At 41.5% G+C, this 24,249-nt stretch overlaps 1 protein-coding gene across 1 annotated transcript in view; it reads left to right on the top strand.

Moving 5' to 3' along the window:
• The window catches only part of LOC125283490 (kinesin-like protein KIF28), a gene marked incomplete at its 5' end in the record, with an annotated part of 59,814 nt that overhangs the window by 4,881 nt on the left and 30,684 nt on the right, over positions 1–24,249 (top strand). The window contains 3 exons of the mRNA XM_057315752.1: positions 7,345–7,548; positions 9,172–9,207; positions 15,013–15,237. Of these exons, the coding sequence (XP_057171735.1) occupies positions 7,345–7,548; positions 9,172–9,207; positions 15,013–15,237 (465 nt within the window). The remainder of the gene's footprint in view (positions 1–7,344; positions 7,549–9,171; positions 9,208–15,012; positions 15,238–24,249) is intronic.

Below are 24,249 nucleotides of genomic sequence, written 5' to 3'. Positions count from 1 at the left end.
TTTTAAGTTCAAGTATAATTATAATAAAAGAAAATAATAAATGAGACTCATAAAAAGAAAAGCTTTTGCTCTTTAAGACATCCCAGGAGGAGCATGAAAAGGCAAGCCACAAAGAAAGAAAATATTTACAAAACATAAAATATCCAAAATATATAATGAATTCTTATAATTTAATATTTAAAAAGTCAATATTTTTAAAGGGAAAAGATTTATCAGAGCCTTAATTAAAGTAGATATGAAAAACCAGTGAAAAAGTGTCAGGCTTTATGAGTTGTTAGGGAAAGGGAAGTTAATGCCACAATGAGAAAATACTACCCATCCGTGAGAATGACAAAAATTAAAAACTGACAACATCAAGTGTTGACAGGCATGTGGAAAACTGGCACTCTAATACAGTATTTACGGCAGTGCAAAAATGTTGGGTTATCTCGGAAAATAGGTTCTTTAAAAGTTAGGCAAACATGTGACCATACGACCCAGCAATTCCGAGAGAAATAAACTATATGCCCTCACAAACAACCATCTGCGAGTGTCCTTAGCAACTTTATATAGAATAGTCTCTAACCAGAAGCTCATATTGAGAACGGTAAGAGGGGCAGAGACACAGTGGGGAAAAAAACGTCAGGCACAGCAACCTTCACATAAGAAGGATATCACAAGTGTAGAAGTTCTCCCCAAGGATTGAAAGGATGGAGTCCCGCAGTGGGCATCCCCAGCCTTGGGGACCTGAACGGTGAGAATGAGCGTTTCAAACCCCCTGGCTTTGAAAATCAGCAGGCCTTAACTCTGGGAGAGCCCGAGAGCTATAAGAAACTGAGACTCCACTCTTCAAAGTCCAGCACCCTGCAGCACACAATTTGAGACCCCGAACAGCAGTAGTTTGCAAAGCACTATATGGGGAGGTTTATTGACTAGTTATAGGTGATATGTCAGAGGGCCGGGGATCTGTAGGGATTTTATCCAGGAATGAGACTTCTGGCAGGTGTCACGTTTCTTGCTCTCCTTCAGCCTGGCTGGCCAAATGCTTGCAGAAGCCAGTTCTGATGCTATCTCACTCATTAGTACTGTTTGCCCTGACCCAGCATTCCCCTGTAGACACAGCCATCCAAACTGGCAACCCATCCCAAGCAGGTCTTTCCCCACCACAACCAGCAGGCAGCCTTGGCTGGGGCTGGAACCTCTCCAAATCTGCTCCTGCCCCAGCAGAGGTAAGCAGCCAGTCAACCAGCACACCGGTACAACTATAGCCAGGCTTATTAGGCATGCCAGGAACCAGCCCTAACTCACCGGCACACCCACAGCAGCCAGTCATAATAGGAGGGCACACGCAGCCCCCACAACAGCCATCCCCAGACCATGTGGTTCTGCTAATCCGGGGAGACTATGCTGCTGGGCCCTACAGGACACCTTTTATATAAAGCCATACTTTCAAGACCAGGAGCCATAGCTGACCTGCCTAATAAACAAAAATGAACACAAAGGGTAAGACAAAATGAGGACATAGACAAATATGTGTCAGATGAAAGAATGAGACAAAACCTCAGGAAAAAACCTAAATGAAATGGAGATAAGCAATCTACCTGATAAAGAGTTCCAAGTAACGGTCCTAAAGATGCTCACCAAGCTCGGGGGGGTGGATGACCACAAGGAGAGTGTCAAAAGAGACAGAAAATATTAAAAAAAATCAATCCTAGCTGATGAATACAATAACTGAAATGAAAAAGACGCTAGGAGGAATCAAGAGCAGATTGGAGGTTGCAGAAGAACAGATCAGTAATCTGCAAGACAGGGGGGTAGAAAGTACCCAGCTGAATAACAATCATAAAAAAGGAAGGAAGGAAGGAAGGAAGGAAGGAAGGAAGGAAGGAAGGAAGGAAGGAAGGATGTTTAAAATGAGCATAGGTTGTGAGACCTCTGGGACAACATCTAACATACTAACATTTGCATTATCAGGGCCCCAGAAAGAGAAGAGAGAAAAGGGGCAAAAAACTTATTTGAAGAAATAGCTAAAAACTTCCCTAACCCTTGGGAAGAAAACAGACATCCAGGTCTAGGAAGCACAGAAAGCCCCAAACAAGATGAACCCAAGGAGGTCCACACCAAGATGCTTAAAATATCAAAAATTAATGATAAACAATTCAAAGAACAGCAAGAAGAAAGCAAAATGTTTTATACAAGGGAAACCCCAAAAGGCTATCGGCTTGTTTTCAGCAGAAACTGGAAACCAGAATCAAGTGGCATGATATATTCAATGCAGAAAGGAAAAACCCTACAACCAAGAATATTCTACCTGGCAAGATTATCATTTAGAACTGAAGGAGAGAGAGTTTTCCAGAGAAAAATTAAAAATTAAAAAAGTTGATCAGCACTTAACCAGTCTTACAAGAAATGTTAAAAGGACTTCTTTAAGTGGAAAATGAAATACCATAAGTAGAAGAAAGTTATGAAGGGAAAAATTTCACCAGTAAAAGCAAATATATAATAAAGGTAGTAGATCAATTACTTATAAAGCCAGTATAAAAGGTAAAAAAAAAACAAAAGTAGTAAAATTATCTATATTTTAAAAATTCAGTTAAGAGAAACACAAAATTTTAAAAATGTAAAATATGGTGTCATATGCATAAAACATGGTAAGGAAGTAAAATTGTGTCACTTTCAGAATATGCTTAAACGTAAGCAACCATCACCTTAATGTAGACGGCTGTATACAGCAAATATTGCACGTGATTCTCATGTAACCACAACCAAAATCCTATAATAGACACACACGAAATAAAGAGAAAGGAATCCAAGCATGACGTTAAAAAAGTTATCAAATCACAAGAAAAAAGAACAAGAAAGGAACAGGGAAGAATTAGAAAACAATCACCAAAATAACAAGAAGTCCATACCAATCAATAATTACTTTAAATGTAAATGGACTAAATGTGCCAATCAAAAGACACAGGGTGACTAGATGAATGAAAAAAACAAGATCCATGTATATGCTGCCTGTAAGTGACTCCATTGTAGACCCAAACACACAGACTAAAGCACAAAGATGGAAAAAATATTCCATGGAAATGGAAGTGGGAAAAAAAAAGCTGGGGTAACAATATTTCTATCAGACAAAACAGACTTTAAAACAAATGCTGTAAGAAGAGACAAGGAAGGGTACTACATAAAGATAAAGGAAACAATCCAACAAGAGGATAAGACTATTGTAAATCTCTCTGCACCCAATAGAGGAGCACCTAAATTTATAAAGCCAGTATTAGAGACATAAAGGGAGAAACTGACAGTAATACAGTAATAGAAGGGGACTCTAACATCCACTCATGTCAGTAGACAGATTATCCAGACAGAAAATCAACAAGGAAACAGTGGCTCTGAACGACACGTACGGTCAGATGAATTTAACAGATGCATTCAGAACATTTCATCCTGAAGGAGCAGAATACACATTCTTCTCAAGTGTCCATGGGACATTCTCCAGGATAGATTTCATGTTAGGCCACAAAACAAACCTTAATAAATGTAAAGAGTTTGAAATCATATCAAGCATCTTTTCTTTTTAAAGATATTATTTATTTATTTGACAGAGAGCCCACATGCATGAGCAAGGGGGAGGGGCAGAGAGGGCATGGGGGGGGCAGGGAGAGGGGGAAGCAGACTCCCCACTGAGCAGGGAGCCCGATGCAGAGACTGGATCCCAGGACCCTGGGATCATGACCTGAGCTGAAGGCAGACACTTAACCGACTGAGCCACCCAGGTGTCCTCAAGCATCTTTTCTGACCACAGTGATATGAAACTAGAAATCAATTACAAGGATAAAACTGGAAAAAACACCAACAAGTGGACACTAAACAACAGGCTACTAACCAACAAATGGGTCAACAAAGATGTCAGAGAGGGAATAAAAAAATACCTGAGACAAATGAAAATGAAAACACAAAGGGTCAAAATCTTTGGGATGCAGCAAACGCAGTTCTAAGAGGGACATTTATAGTGACACAGGCATACCTCAACGAACAGGAAAAATATTAAATAAACAACCTAACCTTACTCCTAAACGAATTAGAAAAGGAACAAACAAAAGCCAAATTGAGTAGAAGGAGGAATAATAAAGATCAGAGCCAAAATAAACGAAATAGAGACTCAAAAAAATAGAAAGTAAGTATGAAACTAAGAGCTGGCTCTTTGAAAAGATAGACAAAATTGATAGATCTTTAGCCAGACTCATCAAGAAAAAGGAGACAGACTCAAATATATAAAATCAGAAAGAGGGAAGTTACAGCAGATATCACAGAAATACAAAGGGTTATAAGAGACTATTACAAGAAATTATAAGCCAACAAATTGGACAACGTATAAGAAATGAATAAATCTGCAGAAACATACAACCTTCTAGACTGAATCAGAAAGAAATGAAAAATCTGAACAGACCGACCACTAGTAACAAAATTGAATTAATAATCGAAGAACGCCCAGCAAAGAAAAGCGCACAACCAAATGGCCTCGCAGGTGAATTCTACCAAATATTTAACAGAAGAGTTAATGTTCATTCTCCTCAAATTATAAAAACACAAAGATCAAAGGCACAGAGGAGAGTGTCAGAAATAAATCCATGCTTATATGGTCAATCTATGACAAAGGAGGCAAGACTGTACACTGTCTTTTCAGTAAATGGCCCTGAGAAACTGGACAGCAATTAAGTCGAAATGGGTTAAAGACCTAAAAGTGATCGAATCTATAAAAATCCTAAAGGAAAACATAGGCAGTAAACTCTTAGACAACAGTCTTAGCAATATTTTTATGGATCTGTCCCTGCAGGCAAGGGAAACCAAGGCAAAGACAAACCACTGGAACTACATCAAACTAAAAAGCATTTGCACAGCAAAGCAAACCGTCAAGAAAATGGAAAGGCAACCTGCATAGATCAGTGGGACAGATAGAGAGCCCAGAAATAAACCCATGTGTGTATGGTCAATAATCTATGACAAAGGAGCCAAAAATAGACAATGGATAAAGGACAGAGTTTTCAGTAAATGGTGTTGGGGAAACTGGACAGTCACATGCAGAAGAATGAAACTGGACCCCTACTTCATGCCACTCACAAAAATTAACTTGAAATGTATTAAAAACTTGGGGGTTTTCATAAGGGCTGAAACCATAAAATTTCTAGAAGAAAACGTAGGAGGTAAGCTTCTACACATCAGTCTTGGCAACGATGCTTTGGATTTGACACCAAAACTAAAAGTAAATAAGTAAGACTATATCTAAACAAAAAAATTTCTGTACATAAAGGAAATCATCAACAAAATGAAAATTTCTCCTATGAAATAGAAGAAAATATTTGCATATCATGTATCTGGGAGGGGTTAATATCTAAAATAGATGAAGAGCTCGTACAAGTCAAGAGCAAAACAAAAACAAAACCCACCCCAAACAAAAACACACCAAAAAATCCAATTAAAAAATTGGCAGAGGAACTGAATAGACAGTTTTTCCAAAGAAGAAATGCAAATAGCCAACAGGTACACTAAAAGGCACTCAACATCACTCATCACCAGGGAAATGCAAATCAAAACCACAATGAGACATCCCTTCTCGCTGGTTAGAAAGGCTCTTATCAAAAAGACTAACTCTGGTGATCATTTCACAGTATATACAAATATAAAATCATTCTATTGTTCACCTGAAACCAATATTACATGCCAATTACATTTCAATTTTTTAAAAGATTTAACTATCATAGAGAGACAGAGAGAACATGCATGCGCAAGTGGGGGGGGGGGGCAGAGGGAGAGAATCTCAAGCAGACTCCCTGCTGTGCACGGAGCCCATGTGGGGCTGGATCCCATGACCCATGAGATCATGACCTGAGCGGAAACCAACAGCCAGACCCTTAACCGACGGAGCCACTCAGACGCCCCACATCCCAATTTCTAAAATGATAGTTTTAAAACACTGCGACAATTGTGCTGTACAGAAACTTGTCACCTTTTCCTCATCCCCAAATGAGGGCCACCACCCAGCTGTTGTTGAGCACCTGTGATGATAACTGTAGAATCACTGTTTCAGGTACCATAGTTTAGGGAAATGTTTTATATGGTTGATCATAGGACGGCAAGCAGGAAGAAATTAGGAAGACAGCTCTAACTCCAAAAGTAGTTGCTTCCCTAAGCTCTGTAAGTGTCCTTAGGTTTGGCTAATAGCCCCTAAGGTAGACTAGATATCCTTTACGGGAATACATTTTCTGGGAAAAGTATGGTCACAATGTTTTCAGAAACCACTGGTCAAATTCTATATTTTAGGCCTGAAGCTCCCCTAACTCTTGTAGGATAATTTCTATTCCTTTCTTATGAGAAATGAACAGTATGAGAAGATTGGCTGCTGTCTGTTGTCCACATATAAATCATGCTCTGTTGGTATGTGCATCTTTCCCCGAAGTAAAAATTATATAGATGATACAAATGTACCTATTATAGGGAAGGCTGGGCGGCTCAGTCAGTTAAGCATCTGCCTTCGGCTCAGGTCATGATCCCAGGGTCCTGGGATTGAGTCCTGAGTCGGGCTCCCCGCTCGGCAGGGAGTCTGCTTCCCCCTCTCCCTCTGCTGCTCCCTCTGCTTGTGCTCTCTTTCAAAAAAATAAATAAAATCTTTAAAAAAAAAACCAAGAAACATATGTGCCTATTGCAATGGAGGGATCTTATGAAGATTACTATTTTATTGACATGAGAGAGCAGAGAAGAATGTACTCGGATAGAATACTGCTGGCTTTGACCATGACCCAGAGATGCTGAAAGAGCCAGACCACATCCTCTTTCAAGCAGTTGTGGGCACAAGCATCTGTGGAAAGGGGGGAGTTGTGAACACGTATGTGCACATATTGTAGAAATGCTCTAGAACCGCCGGGTCTTGTGGGGGAAAAAAAAAAGTTCACCCACAGTGGACTAAAGTCAGTGTGGGCATTTTGCGGCGTTATTGTTTGGAGTCAAGAACAATGAGAAAGTAGAAGGTGCTTTCACTGGTCTCTATCGCCTGGGACCTTGAAACTGTTGTCTAATTGCTGAATTTTAAAGACCCAGCCAGCCTGGGTTTGGGCCCGGCTGTGAGATGCACGGAGTTGCTATTTGATATCAGCTAATTGAAGATCCACGGTGCTCAGTGTCTTCCAAATGGCCAACTCCCTTTTTGGTCTCCAGCTTCATTCCCCTGCTTCTAAGGCAGCATCGGAATTTTCTATCAAATAGGCCGTATGGTACTAATTAAGCAATGCATCGAAACCAGAATACTTATTATATGTTAGAGGTATTGTGAAAAGCCTGTGCTGAACGCGGTGTCTGTGATCTTCTTTCCAGAAAGATGTTTTCCACGATCTCGGCAGAGGAATTCTGGACAACGCTTGGCAAGGCTATAACGCCACCCTCCTAGCCTACGGCCAAACCGGCTCCGGAAAAAGCTATTCCATGACTGGATTTGGTGCAAACAAGGGTATCATTCCAAATGTGTGTGAGGAGCTCTTTCAAGCGATTGAGAAGCGGGAGGGAAAGGAAGAATACCAGGTATGCGTTATCCAAAAATCCCTTTCTTCGAGGAATTTTTTTTTCATTTTGGAAATTCCCGGCTCCAAATGATCAGCATCTCTATTTCAGGGTAGTGTTAATTTTCCATACCAAAATCTCAGGATTGCAAAATCAAGTTGCAACTAATTAGAATGTTGACTTTTTCTGGTTCTGTGGAGGCAAACCCAAGGATGTTTTTTAAAAGGCACTTTGAGTATCCTAGAAGCAGACGTCTTGAAAGCTAACACGAGGGGTTGTTGCTGAAGCTGACCCAACAAGATCCTCACTGACTCGCCTATGGTTTCCTTCACTCCCCTCTTCTATCAAGGCTGTGGTGTGCTCATTTTCCTTCCTTTCTTCCTTTCCATCCTTTCTTTCCTTCTTTCTTTTGGTAGGCTCCACACCCGTGGAGTCCAATGCAGGGTTGGAACCTGAGATCGAGACCTGAACTGAGATCAAGAGTCAGAGGCTTAGGGCGCCTCGGTGGCTCAGTCGGTTAAGCGTCTGCCTTTGGCTCAGGTCATGATCTCAGGTCCTGGGATCGAGCCCTGTGTCCGGCTCCCTGCTCAGTGGAGAGTCTGCCTCTCCCTCTGTCCCTGCTGCTCCCCTTGCTTGTGCTCTTTCTCTGTCAAATAAATAATAAAATAAAATAAGAGAGAGTCAGATGCTGAACTGACTGAGCCACCCAGGCGCCCCGTGGCATCCTGTTTGTTCATGGGTAGCATTCTTTCTCTCTCAGAAGCTATGAATTCTAGGACTTTAAAGAATGATGTCTTCTACTCCTTTTATCTCCTACTTTCTTGGAGTTCCTTTTTTCTACTGTTTGTTTGATCTCTCATATTGGAGGCTTTCCTTGTCAGCTAATCCTAGGCCATTGCTTTAAAACATGCGACACTCAAGCTGATTGGAAGTTCTGGGGACATGAGATAGGACAGGCAAGACCCGCCACCGGGAGACGGAACCACAAGCCTGCCTTGTCACGGGTGGTTGTGGCAAATGTCGGTATCTCAGGGCCTCTTCTCTATGCGAGAGCCATTCCGATCCCTCCAGCCTCCCATGTAAACGGTGTTGTCTTGTCCAGAAATATTCCAAAAGCACTAGGTAAAGACCAGCCTTTTTCCCCACGTATGTTCAGATTGGGGGCGAGCAATAAAGAATAAGCTTTTTCTGTTGCCAATCGAGACCGAAATACACACACACACGCACGCGCACACACACACACACACACACACACATTCAGAGTCGCGTATATGTTAATTTATATTAAGAACTTCCACCATATCATTAAAATTATGTGAGAATCGCTTATTGCATGTGAACGAGAGCATTACTCTATTTTAAAAAACGATTTTATTTATTTGAGAGAGAAAGAGCACAAGCAGAGGGAGAAGCCGACTCCCCACTGAGCGCAGAGCCCAATGCGGGACTCGATCCCAGGACCCTGAGATCATGACCTGAGCCAAAGGCAGATGCTTAACCAACTGAGCCACCCAGGCGCCCCAAGCAGCACTATATTTAATATTAGCTTCTCCCTTTGTTGGAAATTTATGTTGTTCCTATCTGACTTTTTTCCCCAAAGATGAGGTTCCAGAGAATATTAACTTTATGTTCTTTTCTATGCAGGTTACGTTCAGTATGCTGGAAATTTACAACGAGCAGGTAACAGTGATTCTGTTCTCTGGCACGCACACCTGACGGGCTCTGCATCATGATAACCACCAGACCCCCCTCCCCCATCCCACAGTTAAATCACAGCACCGTAGCCTGGCATGGACTACAGCCCTCGCCTACCTCTCCCACTCCACTTCTTACCCCTTTATCTCCACATACTCTATGCTTCCGCCACATGAACGTCTTCCTCTCCGGGACATGTCATTTTTTCCAACAGCTACCCTCCTCTGCCCTTCCAGGGTCAGCTCCCCACCCCATCCAGTTGACCTCCGTCGGCATGTGGGGCAGAGAGGTGGCAAACTTTGTTTTCAAAGGGCCAGACGGTGTCTGCTACAACTCTTCGCCTCTGCCCCCGCAGCACAGCGGAGCATGGCAGGGTCCCCATGGGGGCAGTTCTTGGACACTGGAACTTGAATTTCACCTCATTTTTGATGTGGGGCCGAGAGCCAATGGTCAAGAAAGAATTCTTGCGATGCTTTTGGTGCGAAGAGGTGCTTTTGTTAAAGCACAGGGACAGGACTCATGGGCAGAAGGGGCTGCCCGGGGCTTGTGTGGAGTGACTGACCGTGGACGTCTTAGTTAGCAGGGCTTAGGGACAGCGTAAGTCTCCAAGGAATTTGTGCGTGTTAGAAGCGAGGCCTCCAGGACGTTGGAGGGCTGGCTGGTGTTAAGATAAGGTTGCTTTTAGTCTTTAATGAAACATCGACATCAAGGCGGCCCTGAGTTCCTTGGGGGAAAGCCACACGCTGCAGGGATTTATCAGTGGGCTGCAAGTTGTAAGGAAATTTCACTCCTCCTGCGTTTCTCTTGCTTTTGTTCTTCTCATCAATTTTCACAGGTCATGAAATATTTTTCTTTTGATTTTTTTCCCATCACTTAAAAACGTGGAAAATGTTCTTATATCAAGGATCTTAACAAAAACTGAGCTTAGTTCCCACGCCACGGTCTGCCTGTCCCTGGGGTGGTTGGAAATGGCACGATCTCAGACCCCACCTCTCTCATTGACTAGCCATGTGACTTTGAAAAATCACTTCATCCCGGAGCTCTGTTTTCTCATTTATAGAGAATTTAAAATAAGACACTACACATCGAGGTGCACTGTTCTAAATTCTAACACAGAGCTTAGAAAATACCAGATATTCTCTGCCCTCTCCCCTTGAATTGGTATTATACTGTGAAATTTTCTTTACATGTTTGTGTCACCAGAACCGATCATGAACGCCTTTGTGAATACCTGTCTATAGGAAATACCTTCTCAATACTCAATACACTTGTGGGTTTAGAATGGGTGCTCCCGAATGTTTACTGAATGGATGAACTGACAAAGACATCTACAACTGTAGGTTTCTAACAGGAGACCACATCCTAACAGTTTTTGTGTAACCCCAAACACTACCCAAAGCCTTGCACTTAATCATTCCTAAATAAATATTATTAAAGGAATAAATCTGTCAGTGTTTTTCTCTTTATACGAAGGAAAGAAAATATCCATTTTGTTTCTTACGCTTGTTCGTGAGTCATTTACTACCACTGAAGGCTCACAGTAAATTCAAATATGTTCTTTTTTTAAAAGTTTTTATTTAAATTCCAATCAGTTAACATACAGAGTCATATTAGTTTCCGTGTACAATATCGTGATTCAACACTTCCCTACATCAGCCGGTGCTCATCACGGCAGGTGCACTCCTTAATCCCCACCCCCTATTTCACCCATCCCCCCCACCTCCCCTCAGGTGACCATCAGTGTGGTCTCTATAGTTAAGATTCTGTTTCTTGGTTTCTCTCTCTGTATTTTTCCCTTTGTTCGTCTGTTTTGTTTCGTAAGTTTCACATGAGTGAAATCATATGGCATTTGTCCTTCTCTGAATGGCTATTCACCTAGCATAATACTTTCTAGCTCCATCCATGTCATTGCGAATGGCAAGATTTCATTCTTTTTTATGGCTGAGTAATGTTCCATTGTCTCTATAGATAGATAGATAGATAGATAGATAGACATATAGATATAGATATATATATAGAGAGAGATACACACACACACACACACCACTTCTTTACCCATTCATCAGTCGATGGACACTTGAGGTTTCCATAATTGGTCTTTTGTAGATAATGCTGTTATAAACATTGGGTGCATGTATCTCTTTGTATTAGCGTTTTTGTATTCTTTGGGTAAATACCCGGGAGTGCAACTGTTGGATCATAGGGTAGTTCTATTTTTTAACTTTTTGAGGAACCTCCAAACTGCCTTCCACAGTGGCTTACCCAACAGTGTATGAGGGTTCCCCTTTCTCCACATCCTCGCCAACATCTTTTGTTTCTTATGTTGATTTTAGCCATTCTGACAGGTGTGAGATGATATCATTGTGGTTTTTATTTGCAGTTCCTTGATGATGAGTGACGCCGAGCATCTTTTCCTGGGTCTGTTGGCCGTCTGGGTGTCTTCTTTGGAGAAATGTCTGTTCATGTCTTCTGCCCTTTTAAAAATTGAATTATTCATTTTTTGGGGGGTGTTGAGTTTTATAAATTCTTTCCATATTTTGGACACGAATCCTTTTAAATATCTTCTCCCATTCAGTAGGTTGCCTTTTAATTTTATTGATTGTTTCCTCTGCTGTGCAGAAGCTTTTTATTTGATGAAATCCCAACAATTTCTTTTTGCTTTTGTTTCCCTTGCCTCTAGAGACATATCTGGAAAGAAGTTGTTATGGCCTATGTCAAAGAGATTACTGCCTTTGTTCTCCTCTAGGATTTTTATGGTTTCCTGTCTCATATTTATGTCTTTAGTCCATTTTGGATTTATTTTTGTGTATCGTGTAAGAAAGTGGTCCAGTTTCATTCTTCTGCATATTGCTGTCCAATTTTCCCAACACCATTTGAAGAGACTGTCTTTTTCCCATTGGATATTCTTTCCTACTTTGTCAAAGGTTAATTGGCCATATAGTTGTGGGTTCCAAATGGGTTCTTATATTAAGGTCACTAAGTTTCTGTTTCCTCCAAGTTGCTAAGGCTCAGAAGACAGTGTGGCTCCTTTATCTCGTACCAATGACTTTGGGAGGACCTTTTAATTTCCTTTGTTACCAAGTTCTGGTGGGCCTCTCACTGTGGTCTCCCTACTGATATCTGTTTTTGATGATAGTCTGTCTGGAATTATGTTTCCTCATCTCTAAAAGAAGAGCACTGGACATCCTGGGGCAACTGGGTGGCTCAGTTGGTTAAGCATCTATCTGCCTTTGGCTCAGGTCATGATCCCAGGGTCCTGGGATTAAGCCCTGCATTCGGGCTCCCTGCTCAGTGGGGAGCCTGCCTCTCCTTCTCCCTCTGCAGCTCTCCCCACTCATTCTCTCTCTCTCCTTCTGTCAAATACATTAAAATCTTTAAAAAAAATTGGATTCTTAGGAAGGAATCTTTCCATTTCTCATATTCTCGGACTTTCTGGTATTTTCCCACGAGGTACTACAGTCAATCAAAGTGAAGTTTATCAGGTACTTCTAATGTTTCAGACATCATACCAGACCCTGAAGATGAGTTAAACCTAGGACTTAATTCCCTCTATGGAAGAGTCTGGTGGGAGCTACAAGACCCTCTCCAGACAGTGATGCATTATGTGTGCACCACGAATGGCAAAGAGCAAGGGGCAGAGAGAAGGGAGTGCGTGACTACCTGGGATGTTTGGCAGCATTGGTCAATGCTGGACTTGGACTGGACCTCGAAAGATGTGGCGGAGTTTGGTGAGGCAGCAGGAAGGTTGGGGGCCCTGATAGGGGCACTTTAGGCAGGATTAGTTTTAACCAGTCCCAAAATACATGAGAGTGCATGGCATTTAAAGGAACAGTAAGTACCCCGTGGAGCCAGAGTTGGATCCATGGCGGGGGCATCAGGACACGAAGCTAAAGATAGGCTCTGCCAAAAGTAAAGGGCCTTTGTCCCGGCAGCAGCGGAGAATCTGTGGAGGATTTTACAGGGAAATCAGATAATTAGATTGGAATTCTAGAATAGTTCTCTAGCAACAGAGTGAAGTTGGATTTGAAGGTGTGTCAAATAGAGACAGAGTTAGGGGCTTCTCAGGAAAGCCCAGGTGAGTGAGGAAGGTCTTGCGACAATCATCAGTTTTGATCTCTGGGCACAATACGATACATCTACTTAGCTTTTTCCTTTCTTCTTTTTAAAGATTTTATTTATTTGAGAGAGAGAGCATGAGAAGGAGAGAGAGCGAGCAAGCTGGGGGGAGGGTTAGAGGGAGAAGTCATCTCCCCACCGAGCAGGGAGCCCAATGCGGGACTCGATCCCAGGACCCTGGGATCATGACCTGAGCTGAAGGCAGAAGCTTAATGGACTGAGCCACCCAGGCGCCCTACTTAGCTATTTTCTGATAAGCCTTATTCAGTCCCATCTTCAGCCTTAGATGCCCCTTCGAATGATTTGTACGTTAGGGGAAAGGCTTCCTAGCTGTAGGAGTGGTCTCTGTTTTGATGTCTCCTTATCTCTGGCACCTTATGTCCACTGTCTTAGTTTGGCTTGTCCCAACTTCAATCTGTAATCCTACCTTGGCTCTAGGATGAAAAGCTGCAGAATACCAGAGCTGGGGGAGAGCTCAGAGAGAACTTAATTCACCCCCTCCTATTATGAACACTGGGAAAGTAAGAGATTTTCTGAAGCACTCCCACATTAGAGGCAGAACCAGGACCAAGAACCCAGGTCTTCAGGCTCCCAGTCCAGACCTCTCTGCACCATATAACACCAACTACCCTTCTGGGAACTCTGGCTCTCCCTGAATCCCCCAGGAGGACCTACTTGACCTTGTCAGAGGTGGCTTTTCTTGGATGAGAGGCAACATGGGCTTTCACCCGAAGCCATGGTCTAGGTGTGACATCTCACAAATCTCCAATAATAAGATCCAAAGAATCACCCATATTCTCCTGTTCGGTTTGACTGTAGCGAGTACTGTTTGGACTGAATCAGTGTCCCTTGCATGTAGAGAGTTCAGGGTGGTGGCATTTGTGGGCGCGTCATCTCACGTTGGCAGATCGCGCCTTCTGCTTGCATTAGGTACTTAGAATGTTACTATCTGCTATGTATTTTTATTTTCATTTCTCACTGTTCCCCGTAAAATAAGACTTCATTACTTTGTAACAGAGAATTTGCGATAATTCAGAGGGGCTAGGAGAGTGTATTTTTATATTAAACACAAAGGCGTTGCTAATCCAATAAAAACAGTTAACAAGATTCCTAGGCGAATGTTTATGTCAATACGAGGGTAAGAGTTTCAAGCACAAATGTCTTAGAAGCACCTGTTGAGACCCAGACACCTGTGCATACCTACTCCAGTATTCTATCCTGCTGCGGAAGCAGCTCTATGGCACCCTACCGGCGATGTATGAAACATTATTTGTTAGCCTAGCTCTGGTTACACCGTTCTGTCAAAAATCATTCACTGAGTGTCTCTTCTACTTCGGGAACTATGTCAGGATCTCCTAGGAAAAAACCTTGGTCCCACCCAAAGGGAGTTCACAGGCTCGTTGGAGTGCTTAGGTACTAGAAAATACTAGAACTGAGTTTTAAAAAAAATTATGATTACATCACTTATTATCACAGTTTTCCCTCCTGTTTGCCATTCCCCTATTTCTTACTTACCTAAATTATGAGCTGGTTTGGTGTCTACAGAAATTTAACATTTATTCATTCATCTGTTTTTATTGAGCACTTAATATATTCTAGGCAGAGGTATAACCGTGAAGTAAATACCAATCCCTGCCTTCCTGAAGTTTACACTATTTATAATCTTTTCCACAGATAAGAGACTTGCTATCTAGAACCAAGAAGCCTGGGGGACTAAAAGTCAGAGAAGATCAACAGCTGGGCTTCTATGTGGATGGCCTGAAGTCAGTGCCCTGTGAGAACTACGCACAGATTGAAAGGTTGATGGAACAAGGGACAAAAATACGGACCACAGCATCGACGAACATGAATGCCAGCAGCAGCCGGTCTCATATGGTTATTACCATTCAGTTCAAGCAGGTGAGACTCGTGGGAAGGCTGCTGTCCCAGTTTCCCACCAAGCATGGTCCAGGGGAAGGGTTCCCAGTGGCATGATGAGTTGGGGAGTATTGTGGAATCCTTTCAGATTTGACCTATGGATTAAGGTGGCTACTTCCAACCAGGAGCTATGGGGTTAGAAACAGTAGAAAGTGAGGCACTTTCTCTTTTCCTACCTGCCCACATCCCTGCCCCACCCAGGCTCCCCATGATGATGATGACCAGCTTTCAGATCCATGAGCCTAGAGAACCACCAGATACTGAACAGCCTTTCTGATGCTTGGAAGTAGCAAGATGAGGTCTTTGAAACTAGCTAATTCATGTAACTCTCCACTAACTAGAATTTTTGACAAAACCGAGCACATTTTCTTCTCCTCCATACTTCTTGCTAGATATCAGAGAGTGAGCTCTAGATCGCCACCAGTCTGATTCACAAATAGGTATTTACAAAGGCTGGGTAAACATGACAGTTAGCTATGATTTCACCACCTCTGTTCTCTAAGCCGCAGTCCTAGTAACAGAATGGTGATAAATGAAGATTACCCTGCTTTAACCAGGAATAGCGGGAAAACACTGGACTATATCTGATTCTTTATTTGTCAGCTTTGAAACGTCAGGGAGTAATTTACTCATCCTTAGTCTCAGTTTCCTATTCTGTAAAATGAGACAAACAGCTATCCTGGAGGAGTGCTGGGAAGCTTAGAGAAGAACCTGCATTTTAAAGAACAGTGAAGGATAACTGGGAAGATGGCAGAGAGGTCTCTGAAGTCACCTCCTTCCACTGACACACAGAGGCAACAACTGTGCATAATCCCACTCAGTCTGGAAACAACCCGAAGACTGGCAGAACAGCTCTTCCACGGCTAAAGATGTAAACAGAAACCCACACTGAGAAGAGTAGGAGGGGCAGAGACCTAGCTGGAAACCAAACCCCAGGCTCAGCAATCCTCAAGCAAGAAGGATATCACGGGCACCAAGGTATTTCTTGAGGAGCCAGGGTAACAAGCTTTACATCAGGCACACCCTGCCCTGGGGACCTGCTCCAGAAAGACAAGCCTTATAACATCAGGCTTTGAAAATGAGTGAACTCAACTCTGGGAGAGGCGGAGGGCTAGAAGAAACTGAGAGTCCACTCCTAAAGGGCCAGCAAACTCCATCATGCACTGTGAGACCCAGCACAGAAGCAGTAGTTTAAAAAGTGCCTGGGTTTTACATGAAGAAGATTTATTGACTAATTTTAGGGCATGTGCAAGAGGATCAGAGATCCGTAGGCGCTTTCTCAAGGAACAAGAGTGCTGAGGGTACAGTTTTTCTTTACCTCCTTCAGCCTAGCTGGTCAATCCTTGTGGGAGCCAGTTCTGATACACTCCACCTACCTTCTTAATACTGTTTGTCTTGCTCTGGTGTTGCCCTCTGGGCACACCCCTAGCACCCCACCCCAGAGGCACCCCTCCAAAGAGACTCCTTCCCCAAGGAGAAGGGGAGCTAGCCTTGAGCACCAGCACACCTGTAGCAGCTACAGCCGGGCCTCTCAGCAAGCTGTCCTGGGGGCCAGCTCTGCCCATCAGTGCACCCACAGCCGGTATGTCCAGTCACACAGGAGGTGCACACAGCCCACACAATAGACATCCCTGAAGAGCCTGGTTCTGCTGATGGTGGGGGGAAGGGGGGGGCAGGATTGTGCTGCTGGGTCCCTACAGGGTGCCTTCTATACAACACCACTACTGTCAAGACCAGGAGACATAGCTAACCTACTTAATACACAGAGACAAAGAGTCAGACAAAACCAAGAGACGGAAAAATATGTTCCAAACAAAAGAATGAGACAAAACACCAGTAAAAGAACTAAATAAAATGGAGATAAGCAATCTGCCTGATAGAGTTCAACTTGAGACAGGTGCTCCTCAGACTGGAGAGAAAAATGGATGAGCTCAGTGAAAACTTCAACAAAGAGATAGAAATACAAAAAGAACCAATCCTAGCTGGGGAATACAATAACTAAAATGAAAAATACACTAGGAGGAATCAACAGCAGATTGGAGGATGCAGAACAACTGATCAGCAATCTGCAAGATGGAGGGGGGGTGGTGGAAAGTACACAGCTGAACAGCAATCCAAAAAAAAAAAAAAAAAAAAAAACAAGGCAGAAAGAATTTTTCAAATGAGCATAGGTTGTGAGACCTCTGGGACAACACCCAGCATACTAACACTTGCCTTATTGGGGTCCCAGAAAGAGAAGAGAGAGAGAAAGGGGCAGAAAATGTATTTGAAGAAATAATACCTGAAAACTTCCCTAACCTTGAGGAAAAAACAACAACAAAAAATAGATATCCAGGTCTAGGAAGCACAGAGAGCCCCAAACAAGATGAACCCAAAGGACTCCACATTAAGACACATAATAATTAAAATGTCAAAAATTAATAATAAAAGGGGAATCTAAAGGACAGCAATAGAAAAACAAATTGGTATATACATGGGAAACCCCATAAAGCTCTCAGCTGATTTTTCAACAGAAACTTGGCAGACCAGAAAAGAACGCCATGATATATTCAAAGTTCAGAAAGGAAAAAACCAAAACCATGAATTCTCTACCCATCAAGGTTATGATTCAGAACTGAAGGAGAGATAAAGAGTTTCCAGGACAGGGGCACCCAGGAGGTTCAGTCAGTTAAGCATCTGCCTTTGGCTTGGGTCATGATCTTGAGGTCCTGGGATTGAGCCCCGCATTGGGCTCCCTGCTCAGTGGGGAGTCTGCTTCTCCCTCTCCCTCTGCTGCTCCCCCCTGCTCATGCTCTCTAATAAATACATAAATAATCTTTAAAAAAAAAGTTTCCAGGATAAACAAAATTAAAGGAAATCATTACCATTACACTGGCCTTATAAGAAATGTTAAAGCAACTTCTTTAAATGGAAAAGAAAAGGCTCTAACAAGAAGAAAATTGTGCAAGGAAAAAAATGCCATTGGCAAAAGCAAACATACAGTAAAGGTGATAAATCAATCACTTCTAAAGCTAGTATGAAGGTTCCAAGGCAAAGGTAGTAAACTTAATTACATATAAATTATATATACAAAAATCAGTTAAGGGATACATAACATTTAAAAATGTAAAATATGACACCATACACATAAAACATGCAGGGGGAGGGAAAAAGTAGAGCTTTGAGAATGTGTTTGAACTTCAGCAATCATTAACTTAATATAGACCGTTATTTACATTGAATGTTATATGTGAACCTCATAGTGACCACAAACCAAAAACGTGTAAGATACACAAAAAATAAAAAAGAAAGGAACCCAAGCAAAACACTGAAGAAAATTATCAAATCACAAAGGAAGAGAGCAAGAGAACAGAACAGAGAATTACAAAAACATCTGGAAAACAATTGACAAAATAGCAAGAAGTATATACCTATCGATTATTACCTTAAATGTAAATGGACTAAATGCTCCAATTAAAAGTCATAGGGTGACTGAATGGATTAAACACACACACACACACACACACACACACAAACACACACACACAAGACCCATGTATATGCTGCCTACAGGGATTCACTTCAGACATAAAGAGACATACAGACTGAAAGGGAAAAGATGGAAAAAGATATTCCGTGCAAATGGAAGGAAAAAAAAATACGATGGTAGACAAACTGACTTTAAAACAAAGACTGTGGGATGCCTGAGTGGCTCAGTCGGTTAAGCATCTACCCCCGGCTCAGGCCATGATCTCAGGGTCCTGGGATTGAGTCCTGCGTCCAGCTGCCTGCTCATTTGGGAGTCTGCTGCTTCCTCTCCCCCATACCAGCTCATGTGTGCACACGCTCTCTCTCTCAAATAAATAAAAATCTTAAAAAAAAGAAGACTATAACAAGAGACAAAGAAGGGCATTACATAATGATAAAAGGATCAATCTAACAAGAGGATATAACAATTGTAAATCTCTCTGCACACAATAGAGGAGCACCTAAATTTATAAAGCCAGTAGTAAGAGACATAAAGGGAGAAACTGACAGTAATACAGTAATAGAAGGGGACCTTAATACCCCACTCCTGCCAGTGGACAGATCACGCAGACAGAAAATCAACAAGGAAAGAGTGGCTTTGAATGACACATGTAACCAGAGGGACTTAACAGCTACATTCAGAACATTTCATCCTAAAGCAGCAGAATACACATTCTTCTCAAGTGTCCATGGAACATTCTCCAGGATAGATTTCATGTTAGGCCACAAAACAAACCTTAATAAATGTAAAGAGTTTGAAATCATATCAAGCATCTTTTCTGACCACAATGGTACGAAACTACAAATCAACTATAAGAATAAAACTGGAAAAAAACACAAACAGATGTTAAACGACATGCTACTAACCAATCAATGGGTCAACGAAGACGTCAGAGAGGAAATAAATAATACATGGAGATCGGGACGCCTGGCGGCGCAGTCAGTTAAGCATCTCATTCCTGGTTTCAGCTCAGGTCATGATCTCAGGGTCATGAGATCAAGCCTTGTGTTGGGCTCTGTGCTCAGTGGGGAGTCTGCTTGAGATTCTCTCTCTTCCTCTCCTTCTTTCCACTCCCCACTCATTCTCTCTCTCTCTCTCTCCCTCTCAAATAAACAAGTAAATACCTTAAAAAATGCATGGAGACAAATGAAAATGGAAACATCATGGTTCAACATCTTTGGGATGCAGCGGTGCTTGGGTGGTTTAGTCAGTTAAGTGTCTGACTCTTGATTTTGGCTCAGGTCATGATCTTGGGGTCCTGAGATCAAGCCCGTCATCAGGCTCTGCACTCACCTGGGAGTCTGTTTGTCCCTCTCCCTCTGCTCCTTCCCTGCTTGTATTGTCTCTCTCTCATATGAATAAATAAAATCTTTTAAAAAATCTTTTGGGGGGCACCTGGGTGGCTCAGTCAGTTAAGCATCTGTCTTTGGCTCAGGTCATGATCTCAGGGTCCTGGGACCAAGCCCCACATTGGGCTCCCTGCTCAGCAAGGAGCCTGCTTCTCCCCCTCCCACTCTCCCTGCTTCTGCTCTTTCTCTGTCAAATAAATAAATAAAATCTTAAAAAAATCATCTTTGGGCTGGAACAAAAGCACTTCTAAGAGAGAAGTTTACAGTGACACAAGCCTACCTCAAGAAACAAGAAAAATATTAAATAAACAACCTAACCTTACACCTAAAGAAATTAAAAAAAAAGAACAAAAGTCAACCTTGTAGAAGGATAGAAATAGTAAAGATCAAAGCCAAAGTAAATGAAATAGAGGTTAAAAAAAAGAAAATATCTATGAAATTAAGAGCTGATTCTTTGAAGAGAAAAAAAATCAATAAACCTTTAGCCAGCCTCATCAACAAAAAAAGAGAGAAGACCTACATAAATAAAATCAGAAAGGAAAGAGAAGTCCAACAGACATCACAGAAGTACAAAGGATTATAAGAGACTACTACAAAAGATTATACACCAACAAATTGGACAACCTAGAAGAAATGGATAAATTCCTAGAAACATACACTCTTCCAAGTCTAAATCAGGAAGAAATAGAAAATCTGAGCAGACCAACTGCTGGTAACAAAAGTGAATTTGTAATCAAAGAACTCCCAAAAAACAAAAGTACACGAATGGATGGCTTCACTGATGAATCCTACCAAACATTTATTTTGTTTATTTTTTAAAAAGATTTATTCACTTATTTGAGAGAGAGAGAGTGTGTGTGTGTGAAAGAGAGCATGCATTGGGGGAGGGGCAAAGAGAGAGGGAGAGAATCTCAAGCAGGCTCTCCTCTGAGCACAGAACCTGACGAGGGGCTTGATCTCACAACCCTGAGATCATGACCTGAGCTGAAATCAAGAGATAGACACCCAACTGACTGAGCCACCCAGTCGTCCCTTTACTAAACACTTAAAGAAGTGTTAATATCTTTTGCAAACTATTCTAAAAAAATAGGAAAGAAAGCTTTGAAATTCACACAATGAGGCCAGTATTATCCAGAGGTGCAAAATAAAATAAAATAAAATAAAAAAGTTACAGATCAATATCCCTGATGAACATAGAGCAAAAATCTTCAACAAACCAAATTCAACAATACATTAAAAGTATTGCTCCCCACAAATCAAGTGGGATTTGCTGCAGGGATGCAAGGATGTTTCAATATTTGCAAATCAATGTGATGCACCGTATTAACAAACTGAAGGATAAAATCATATGATCATCTTAATAGATGCAGAAGAAAGCATTTGATAAAACTTAACATATGTTCATGATGAAAAGTCTCAACAAAGTGGATTTAAGGGGAACAACTCAACATACATAATAAAGTCCATATATGCCAAACCCACAGCAGCTAGCATCATACTCAATGGTGAAAAACTAAAGGCTCCATTCTTGCCACTTTTATTCAACATAGTACTGGAAGTCCTAGCCAAGGCAATCAGACATAGAAAAGAATAAAAGGCATCCAAATAAGGAAGAAGTAAAATTTTCATTATTTGTAGGTAAGATGATACTATACATAGAATACTCTAGACTACCAAAAAACTATTAGAATTAATAAATGAAATCGCTAAAGTTATAGGATACAAAATTAATACACAAAAATCTATAGATTTCTATTTCTATACATTGATAATGAGCTAGCAGAAAGAGAAATTAAGAAAACAATTCCACTTACAATTCTATCAGAAAGTATAAAATACCGAGGACTAAATTTAACCAAGGAGGTAAAAGAAATGTCTTCTGAAAACTACAAGACATTGATAAAAGAAATTGAAGAAGACACAAATAAATGGAAAGACATTCCATGCTCATGGGCTGGAAGAACAAATATTGTTAAAAGGTCTACACTACCCAGATCGAGCTACAGATTCAATGCAATCCCCATCAAAATACCAATACTATTTTTTTAAAAAGATTTTATTTATTTATTTAACAGAAATAGAGACAGCCAGCGAGAGAGGGAACACAAGCAGGGGGAGTGGGAGAGGAAGAAGCAGGCTCATAGCAGAGGAGCCTGATGTGGGGCTCGAACCCAGAATGCCGGGATCACGCCCTGAGCCGAAGGCAGACGCTTAACCACTGTGCCACCCAGGCGCCCCCCAATACTATTTTTTATAGAACTAATAATCCTAAAATTTGTATGGAACCACAAAAGACTCCAAATAGCCAAAGCAATCTTGAGAAGGAGGAATAAAGCTGGAAGAATTGCAATCCCAAATTTCAAACTATACTACAAAGCTATAATAAGGAGAATGGTACTGTCACAAAAACAGACCCATAGATCAATGGAACAGAATAGAGAGCCCAGAAATAAACCCACAGTCTTATGGTCAATTAGTCCATGACAAAAGAGGCAAGAATATACAATGGGAGAAAAGACAGTCTCTTCAATAAATGGTGTCAGGAAAACTGGCCAGCTATGTGCAAAACAACAAAACTGGACCACTTTCTAACACCATACACAGCAATAAATTCAAAATGAATTAAAGACCTTAGAGTGATAACTGAATCTATATAAGGAAAAAAGGAAACATGGGCAGTAAACGCTCAGACAACAGTCTTAGCAATATTTTTCTGGATCTATCTCTGCAGACAAGGGAAACAAAAGCAAAAATAAACAATTGGGACTACAGCAAAATAAAAAGTTTTTGTACAGCAAAGAAACCCCTCAACAAAATGGAAAGGCAACCTACAGAATGGGAGAAGATGTTTGCAAACGGCATATCCAAGGAGGGGTTAGTATCCAAAATACATAAAGAATTTATACAAATCAACATCAAAATCAAAACAAAAACCAGTCCGATTTAAAAATTGGACAGAGGGTCTGAATAGACATTGTTCCAAAGAAGACATACAGACACATGAGAAGATGCTCGACATCACTCATCACCATGGAAACGCAAATCAAAACCACATGAGATGCCACCTCCCACCTGTCAGAGTGGCTAGAATAAAGAACACAAGCAACGACACGTGTTGGCGAGGGTGTGGAGGAAGGGGAGCCCTTGTCCGCCGTTGGTGGGAATGCAAACTGGTTGCAGCCACTGTGGAAAGCGGTGTGGAGGCTCTTCAAAAAATTAAAAATAGAAATAGCATGACGATTCAGTAATTCCACTGCTGAGTACTTATCCAAAGAAAACGACAACACTATGTCAAAAAGATACAGGCATCTCAGTATCGACGGCAGCATCACTGACCACAGCCAAGATACGGAAACAACTTAAGTGTCCATTGATACCATGTGGTACATATACTCAATGGGATATTGCTTAGCTTTAAAAAAGAATGAAATCTTCTCTTTCAGGACAACATGGATGGACCTAGAGGGTATTATGCTGAGTGAAGTAAGTCCGACAGAGAAAGAAAAATACCGCATGACTTCACTTGTATGTGAAATCTTAAAACACAAGACAAAAGAACAAATAGACACAAATAGAAACAGGCTCGTAAATAGAGCTGGTGGTTGCCCGTGGGGAGGGTTTGGAAGGACGGGTGGAATAGGTGAAGGGGATTAAGAGGTAGACACTTCCAGCTAGAAGACAAGTCAGTCACAGGAATGAAAAGTACAGCATAGAGAGTACAGTCAGTAATATTGTAATGACGTTGTATGGTGACAGATGGCAACTCCACTCATTACGGTGAGCATTTTGTAACATATGTAATTGTCAAATCACTATGTTGTACACCTGAAACTATGGTAATGTTGCATGTCAACTGTACTTCTATTAAAAGTAAAAAAAAAAAAAAAGGGGGGGGGCCCAGGGTCCCAGTTGGTTAAGTGTCTGACTCCTGGTTTCGGCTCAGGTCGTGATCTCAGGATCGTGAGATCGAGCTCCATGTGGGGCTCCATGCTCAGCGGGCAGTTTGAGAGCATGTACATACTAAAAAATAAGAACTTTATAATCTTTAAGTACTATTTAAATGATTTTACATTAGTAACATTCACAAACTTTGTATATGGTTTGCCCTTTTTTAACTTGATTACGCTCTGCTACTGG

Source organism: Ursus arctos, unplaced genomic scaffold, assembly GCF_023065955.2.
Source record: "Ursus arctos isolate Adak ecotype North America unplaced genomic scaffold, UrsArc2.0 scaffold_2, whole genome shotgun sequence".
Classification (NCBI taxonomy): domain Eukaryota; kingdom Metazoa; phylum Chordata; class Mammalia; order Carnivora; family Ursidae; genus Ursus; species Ursus arctos.
The sequence above is the reverse complement of the archived record's forward strand: the minus strand, read 5'-3'. Positions and strand labels throughout refer to the sequence as shown.